This window comes from Saccostrea cucullata, unplaced genomic scaffold (genome assembly GCF_032062105.1).
Source record: "Saccostrea cucullata isolate Sc308-1 unplaced genomic scaffold, CSIRO_AGI_Scuc_v1 ctg15352, whole genome shotgun sequence".
Classification (NCBI taxonomy): Eukaryota; Metazoa; Mollusca; class Bivalvia; order Ostreida; family Ostreidae; genus Saccostrea; species Saccostrea cuccullata.
This window is the reverse complement of record NW_026918950.1, coordinates 5,468-14,666: the sequence shown is the minus strand read 5'-3', so window position 1 is coordinate 14,666 and position 9,199 is coordinate 5,468. Positions and strand designations below refer to the sequence as shown.

At 35.1% G+C, this 9,199-nt stretch overlaps 1 protein-coding gene across 1 annotated transcript; it reads left to right on the top strand.

Moving 5' to 3' along the window:
• Nucleotides 1–3: 3 nt before the first annotated feature.
• On the top strand, nt 4–8,795 carry LOC134276212 (sperm-associated antigen 1-like; the record flags this gene model as incomplete). Its single annotated transcript, XM_062758490.1, has 8 exons — nt 4–147; nt 431–628; nt 2,883–2,996; nt 3,287–3,548; nt 5,553–6,059; nt 6,378–6,452; nt 6,687–6,782; nt 7,587–8,795. Coding segments are annotated over 8 exons (1,491 nt in total), but the record flags the coding sequence as incomplete, so codon positions are not given.
• Nucleotides 8,796–9,199: the final 404 nt, after the last annotated feature.

Sequence of the window (9,199 nt, the reverse complement as noted above, 5' to 3'; positions counted from 1 at the left end):
TCATCACCCTCATCACAACCATCATCTGCAACGTCCTCATCATCGTCATCATCAGGAAGCCAGATACCCAGTGATTCATCTACAAAACCTGTAAAAGAAGAGTCATTTGATGAGATTAAAAGCAGGGGGAATGAGCATGTGAAAAATGTAGGTATCAAGATATCATTGTGTTCTACATCTTTATAGTTTGATGTATTGAAAATTAAGTGAATCGATATAGAATCTAGACTGATTGGTATAATCAGAAATTATATCATATATGTAAAGCTCTTTTCACATGGAATACCTATTGATTATTCATTAATATGAATACAAATGTAAAAACTGTACTACTTTTAATAATTATCATGTGTTACATTTAGCGTACTAAAGACAAAAGTGGTCATTTCTGAGATGAAAGTTATAAAATGATAGCTATTTCATTTTCCAGTCAGAGTTTAAGCCAGCTATAGAGTGCTACACCCGCTGTATAGAGTTAGATCCCAGACAGACTGTCAGCTACACCAATCGGGCGCTGTGTTACATCCGAATCAACCAACCAGAACAAGCGGAACAGGACTGTACCACGGCACTGTCAATAGAAGAGGACAATGTGAAAGCTCTGTTCAGGAGGGCACAGGCCAAAAAGGTAATGATGGATCTAAAATACAGAGATGTAGGGCTGTCACGGGTACCCAAAATGACCCGGAACCGCGGGACAATTAATTTGGGTCCGGTACAGTTCCGTTTTTCCGGAATTCGGTTCAGTTCCGATTTGTATAATAGAGTAGGTTTTACTATAAAAATGGCGTCAAAAACGAGATTTGTTAGTACATTGCCATTATAAGGTGATTTCAGTAATTCAGTACAATTGTTTTCTAGTCAGGAAACTACTTTAAACTAGTTATAATGTTGCTATTTCTAAGATTACATGAAAATATTCTTTTTGTTGTTGAAAAAAAAATACAGATCATAAGCTTTTATTAGGTCACCTGAGTAAACTCAGGTGACCTATTGCTATCTGTTTTTGTCCGTCGTCGTCCGTCGTGCGTCGTGCGTTAACATTTAAACATTTTCAGCTTCTTCTCTGAAACCACTAAACCAATTTCAACCAATTTTGGCATATAACATCTATGGGTGAAGGGGAACAAAAATTGTGAATTTCGTGGTCCCTGCCCCCCTGGGGCCTGGGGGGTGGGGCAAAAACCACTGAAATTAGTGCAATCTTTAAAAATCTTCTTCTTTACTCCCAGACATCAAGCAGTCAAACTGTTGGTATGATTGTAATCAGCATTGAGTCCTCTACCAAAATTGTGAAATTCATGGCCCCAGGGTCAGGGGTTCTGGTGTTAGGGCGGGGCTCTATTGATTATATAGTGAAAATGCATTAATTCTTTTAAAATCTTCTTCTCTGCTCCTGGGTATTAAATAAACTAATTAAGTTCATAGTTATGATGAGCAAGAGTGCCTCTACTAAAATTGTGAATTTTAAGGCCCCAGGGTTAGGGGATCTGGTGTTAGGGCGGGGCTCTATTGATTATATTGTGAAAATGCATTAAATCTTTGAAAATCTTCTTCTCTGCTACTAGGTATTAAATAAACTAACTAAGTACATAGTTATGATGAGCAAGAGTGCCTCTACCAAAATTGTGAAATTCAGGGCCCCAGGGTCAGGGGTTCTGGTGTTAGGGCGGAGCTCTATTGATTATATAGCGAAAATGCATTAAATCTTTGAAAATCTTCTTCTCTGTTCCTGAGTATTTGATAAACTAACTAAGTACATAATTATGATGAGCAAGAGTGCCTCTACCAAAATTGTGAAATTCATGGCCCCAGGGTCAGCGGTTCTGGTGTTAGGGCGGGGCTCAAATGATTATATAGTGAAAATGCATTAAATCTTTTAAAATCTTCTTCTCTGCTTCTGAGTATTAAATAATCTAATTAAGGACATAGTTATGATGAGCAAGAATGCTTCTACCAAAATTGTGAATTTTATGGCCCCAGGGTCAGGGGTTATGGTGTTAGGATGTGGCTCTATAATGATTATATTGTGAAAATACATTACATCTATGAAAATCTTTTTCTCTACTCCTGGGTAATAAGCAGAATGAACTATTAACATACTTATGATGGGATGGGCTCTTCTTCCAGAATTGTGAATTTCAAGGCCCCTGGGTCAGAGATACCAAAATGGGAGGGGGTGCTCTACTTATATACTGAAAATGAATTGTTTGAAATCTGCTCCTTGGTATTAATCAAACATTTTTGATAAGCAAGTGTGCCTTTTCAAAAATTGTGCAATGTGTAGACCTAGGATCAGGGGTTCATGTGTGGTAGGAGCACTCCTGATTATTGCTGAATATTACTGATTAGTTGACATACTTTTTTGTTCCCCTACCCTGCTTATCCATATTAAGTAAACAAACTAAACAATTGCTAAGTGTATAATTATGATTAGCAATGGTGCCTCTTTCAGAATTGTGAATGCCATAGCATCTAGCTTAAAACATGAACCAAATTCAATCATTTGAAAGTTGTTGCATGATGCTCCGGTGACCTATAAGGCCCATGGGCCTCTTGTTCCATTACCTACCCGAACCAAAAAACCCGAAACCGAACCTTAAAAAATCAGAACCGACCCGAACCGAAAAATTTTCGAACCGTGACAGCCCTACAGAGATGATCACAAAATGTATGAATATCATTTTTCAAATTTAATGTTTCATTTGTATGATTTTCATGCAACAAGTGCAAGCTGGTTACATATACATGTACTGTATAGAGGGTTATTTTCACCCTGTGTTATTTTTGCCCTTTCACACTTGCAAACATGTAATGCAGTATTGAATTCGCCCAGATATAGTTTTGTTTAAAAAATTATACTCTATTCTTTTCTTTTGCAGATGCTTAAGAAGTTCAAAGACAGTTTAAGTGACTTGGTTCACTTACTGCGGGTCGACAACAAAAATACAGCTGCCAAACGAGAACTAGAGCTGGTCAAGGACTACTGGCGAGAGGTACAGTCAAGCCTGTATATTTTAAACAGGCTATCATAAGCCCGACACAAAAAGAAATTGTTTTTCAAAACTCAATTGTGTAAGCTGAATATGTCATACGTTTTTGATAAATGATCACAAGTTAAGCCCTCGTGACTTTAAGCCTTAATGAATTTGTAAAATGGGATCCTATTTGTCAAGTTATTTCTATCTAGTTATAAGAAAAGGTTGCTCAAAGAGAGCTCTATAAGAGAAAACACTTGTTGATATGTGTATGAATAATGAGGTACACGTAATCATCATTTCTATAGGAATTAAAATCTCGTCCACCCCAAAGCTCCAGCAGTGATTCAAATGAAGACGAGGCAAAGCCATCCAAGGAAGATAAGAAGTCAAAGGTGAAAGGTCAATCCTCAACCAATCAGAAATCTTCTCAGCCCCAAACAACTTCAAAAGGCAGTTTGCCAAAATCTAAACATCAGGAAGCCAGCAAGAGTGAAGAGAAGCCTGAGCCAAAGAAGGGGAAACAGAAAACCAGGAAACGAATGGTTATAGAGGAAGTAGAGTCTGAAGGTAGGACAATGGTGTTGTTCTGTTAATTTGTGTTAAACATGCAAACTCTAGAACAAGAATAAACCAACTGTAGGAATCGTAAGTCAGTAGTTCAATTGAATTTTAATCATAAAAAAACGGACAACTCTTTTTATATGCCCGTCTTAAATTAAGATGGAACATATTAAGTTATGGCATTCATGCCCCCCTGTTAATGATACCTGGACAATATTTAACGGGCATATCATGCTGTGGCAGGGCACTTTAAAACCTGTTATCTCCTTCATTGCTATGCATTTACAAGAACTTTGCAAAAATATATTAGATTAATCATGAGGTACATGTAAGCCCCCCCCCCCCTCAAGTAATCCTCAGTTTCTCAAGTTAAGTTTCTCAAGCTATTATTATCATGAACTTTTGATGGAAGTACCGCTGGATGTTCTCTTTATGTAATTTGATCAACAAATTCATGATATCAATTAATTTTTAGCTCTACTGGTCAGAGACCAGAAGAGCTTATGCGATAGTAATGCGTCCGGCGTCCGTCCGTCTGTCCGTCTGTCTGTCTGTAAACAATTTTTCAAAATGCTACTCCTCCTACAGTTTTGATTTGATTTCAATATAACTTGGCATATAAGTAGACTACACTAAGATACATAATTCTGTGTATCGGTTTTTGATTTCGACGAACGGTGTTGGCGTTGTTACTAAAAATAGAAATTTCTGTGAAATTCTTTCAAAATGCTACTCCTCCTACAGTTTTGGTCTGATTTCAATATAACTTGGCACACAAGTAGACTACACAAAAATACATAATTCTGTGTATCGGTTTTTGATTTCGACGAACGGTGTTGGCGTTGTTACTAAAAATAGAAATTTCTGTGAAATTCTTTCAAAATGCTACTCCTCCTACAGTTTTGATCTGATTTTAATATAACTTGGCACACAAGTAGACTACACTAAGGTACATAATTCTTTGTATCGGTTTTTGATTTCGACGAACGGTATTGGCGTTGTTACTAAAAATAGAAATTTCTGTGAAATTCTTTCAAAATGCTACTCCTCCTACAGTTTTGATCTGATTTCAATAGAACTTGGCATATAAGTAGACTACACTAAGATAATAATTCTATATATCCGTTATTGATTTCGATGAACGTGTGTTGGCGTTGTTACTAAAAATAAAAATTTCTGTGAAATTCTTTCAAAATGCTACTCCTCCTACAATTTTGGTCTGATTTCAATATAACTTGGCACACAAGTAGACTACACTAAGATACATAATTCTGTGTATCGGTTTTTGACTTCAATGAACATTATTACCTTGGTTAATAAAGGTAGCAATTTCTGTTACTCTCAAAATGCAACTTCAAATACAGTTTTAGTCTGATTATAATATAATGTGGCATGCAAGAAGACTAAACTAAGAACATAAAGAGACTTATTCAAGGATCATTATTCTCCTTTTTGCTAGTGTAAATTTTCAATTCCCAACTGCTTAAGTACTTTCCTCTTCCTTTGCTATAAGTACAAACCAGTAGAGCTTCAGTCTCGACAGAGACTTCTGGTTACTGTTCATTCTCTTACATTAATTATAAGATTTTCTCAACTTCAGAATAATGCCATTTCAATTAATCATTAATTTTGTATGAAAGTTAATATATTGTGTCTACTAAAAAAAACTAAATACACATCAATCTATTTTTCAACTTGGAAGGAAAGAAAATTGAGTTATTTCCCTTTCACTATGTCAATAGAATTGATCAATGCAACAGTTTCTGAGATGTTTTACCAGTAATTTCTTTTGCCTTATGCAGTGATAGTCTGTAAGCAGATACTCAATAAATTTTATTTTGCACCACTCAAGATGCAATTATTACATTGACTGGAGAGGTTATTTTCATATTTAGGTAGTAAAACAGGTGCAAAGATTACAATATATTAGATGTGACAGTTAGAAAAGAATGTTTCTTGTAAGAGTTTTAGTCTACAGGTAAGCTAGGACATTAATTTTGTATATTTCAGAAAAGCAAGAGGAGAGTAAACAAGGAGCTCCAAAGGAGACACAGAAATCATCCAATCAGCCCAGTGTAATACAAACCACCCAGGAACCTGGTGCCAGTCCTAAACAAACTGGTTCCTCCCCTAGTCAACAACCTGGTCCCAAGGCCAAACCAGCCAACCAATCAAGTCATCAAGAACCGAAGTCTAAAAAGAAAGGCAAGAAAAACAAGTCTACAGTGGAACAAACATCATCGCAAAAATCCTCAGAAACATCGTCGGCTACATCAGAGAAATCATCAACTTCACAAAAATCATCATCCACTCCGGTGCCTCCCAGTAAAGCCAATCAGAAATCCGGTGTTAAACCGACGAGTGCTGGACTTCCGGTGGTTCCCCCGGCAGCACCGAAGTTAGAGAAGGCCACTCCATACGAGTTCATTCAGGCATGGAATTCCCTGAAGAATGTGACAGACACACAACCGTACGCTGATTTGTTGAGACAGATTTCCCCTAAAGATCTACCTCAAGGTAAAATCTTGTGAATTATCATGAATATCTTAACTCGTACTTATAACATACCAATATTAGACATCTGCAAAGTAACATTGTAAGAATTTAAGCAGGAAGCTGAAAAGCAGAAATAAACTGTTTATGTTATGTCTGTACATGTATGTTTATAAAGTACATACAAATCATCTAGTTTGATCAAAAACAGAGGCTGTGTTAGGAGAAAGAAATCTTTTTTTATGGAAAGTTTATAATTCCTTTTTTCTGAAACAATCATGTCCAGAGTCCCAGGTCAGTTTGGGAAATGCAAATTGTAATCTTTGTTCCTTTTTTTTTCAGTTATAAGTAATAAACTTGATGGTCCAATGCTGAACAAAATCACAAAGTGTGTGGCAGAAAAATTCATCACCCAAGGTATCATATGTATTCTATTCAAATTAAAATCAAGAAAGAGAACTCCATTGTAGACATTTACATAAAGACTAAAGAGAGTTGCTTACCTTGATACACGTAGTTTAATGACATAGAAAGTAATTAAACAAGACATTTTGAAACTAGGAAAACTTACTCCCTTTAAAGAAAATATTACATTTTTTAAACAATGGTTGTAGGATGCATAACTGACTGTCTATTTATTTATTATTTCAGGTGATGTGGATTTGAGCTACAGTGTTCTGTATCATTTAACCAAGGTTCCACGATTTTCTATGAATGCCATGTTTTTATCTACGGCTGAAAAGAAAGGTAATTACTAGATTCATATATTGTAAAATTTGTACCTCTTTTACTCTAATTTACCTGTCCCGTGGGGATCCGGGTTAGAATAGGTCCTCAGTACCCCCTTGTTTGTCGTAAAAGGCGACTAAATGGGGCGGTCCTTCGGATGAGACCGTATTTATAAACCGAGGCCCCGTGTCACAGCAGGTGTGGCATGATAAAGATCCCTCCCTGCTCAAAGGCCGTAAGTGCCGAGCATAGGCCTAAATTTGCAGCCCTTCACCGGCAATGGTGACGTCTCCATATCAGTGAAATATTCTGGAGAGGGACGTTAAACAGTATACAATCAATCAATCAATCTAAATTACCTACTGTATCTGATCGTAATAAATTATATACTGTGGAATCATTTTAATGCCTTAAATTGGGTCCTGACAATGTTTTTTATTTCAAGTTAATGAGGACATAATTATGTGGGTTACTCATTTATACACTAGATTTAATGAATTAATATGTAAATTTCACAAAATAAAGTATGGGGATCGATGTAAATTTGTGGATAAGGGTGACCCATGAACAATGATTATCCCACAGTGTACTCTAAAAAGTAAACAGTAAACCCCCCCACTCCCACCACTCATTCACATGTCTTTACTTTTCATTGCAGTCATTGTTTAAAACTTTTACAACTTTCAAATTGATACATGTACTATCTTACATTGTACATTACCTTGTGTTTTTTTAAAAATACATTGTACCTGTATTCAGATATGTCGTGACAGATATAACTATTATGTCAGGATTTTATGTTTAGATTGGTCTCTTTTTCAGATATCCAGACTGTCATTTCAAATCTACAGAAATCACCTTCTGGACTATTTGGTAACAAGGAGCTGTCCAGTCTGAAAAAAGAATATGGTGTTTAATTGAAAAACAGTTAAAAAATTATACAGAGTCAATACAAAAATAATGTCCTCATTTTTTCAGTTACGATTTCAATTTGTTTCTTTTTAATAAAAGATTTTAATTTTACATATCTAGATTTGCTGTACTTTGAAAATTTATATCATAAAGATGTGTTTGCAAATATCCATATTTACATGACTGCACTGTTAAAAGAAACATGACTGCACTTTTAAATCTGGTGCATGCATGTCAAACAAAGACCTTGAACTGACATAAAATGCATTGTTTGTTATCAAATATTTCTCTTTGTATATTTTATAAAAAAGTGTTTTAATGATCCCAATATTATGCAATCTGTTGCACTTGCTGTGAATCATTATGAAAAATTATGTGCTTGCTTTTTGTTTTGCTATTACAAGCTCTGATGTTTTTAGAATGGTACAGCTTTCTGTGAAGTGATTATGAAGCCCTGTATCTTCTATGTGGTTGTTACAGATGATGCTGTAGATTTGTGAGACTGTTTTTCTCTACGGTTTTTAGCTGCGCGTACCTTTCTATATGAGACACCGCAGGTGTTTGTCATACTCTATCTTATTCACGTGTGGTATTTACTGTCTTAGGTCTGTAATTACTTCCCTGATTAATTAATTAATTTCCATATTATATTGCCCTTGTTTCCTTCATCAAATCTGTCTTTTGACATTTAAATTTTTTCAGACAATGAGTAATATTAGCAAAACTCCCATTTTTTAAGAGCATATAATGTGTTTTCTCTTTTTTGTTTTGCCTTAAATATTAATTTTCACACTGTTTCAGTGGATATTTTTTGTCAAGTTGCAATAAATGTTAGAAAAGGTGTCTGCTATGGTTATAATGAGCGTGGTATTAATGGGTATGATTCATTAATAAAAACGGCTATATAAAGCCGCATGTACAAGTTTTGGTTGGTTTAATTTGTAGATAAAAAAACAATGCTGTAACAACACTTTTGTAAACGAATGTTGTGCTTGGTGCAACATGTATCTAATAAAAAATCAGGTTGTACATTTTGTGATCCACCCAGCATGTATATAATAAGAAATAAGGTTCTTCACTAAATGACAATATTGAACATTATATATGTATGAAAATTTGCTTCAGGTTTCCGGCTTAGTGAAATACATGTATAAATCTTATATACTGAGCATCTTCAAGTGCGCCATTGTACATTAAGAAGTGAAAGAGGATTTTATATTTCATTTTCCATTAAGTAATGTCAACTGAAACAACAAGGTGAAATGAAAATTTATTTATTTTTTCCCCTTATCTTATTATGAATTCAGAGGTGTCTTGAGGGTCATTTTTGTCATTTCTTGAAAAATCATTTCATTCCAGTGTGAAATGATGGTAAAGCTTTATTTCTTCAAAATGAATTAACCTTTAGAAAAAATAACTGTACATTCTTTCATTTCTTTTGTTTGTTTCATTAAACTTAGAAGGAAATACCATCATAAGGAATTTAGGATAGGGCCATCGTGATAAATAATGATTTTAAGTCC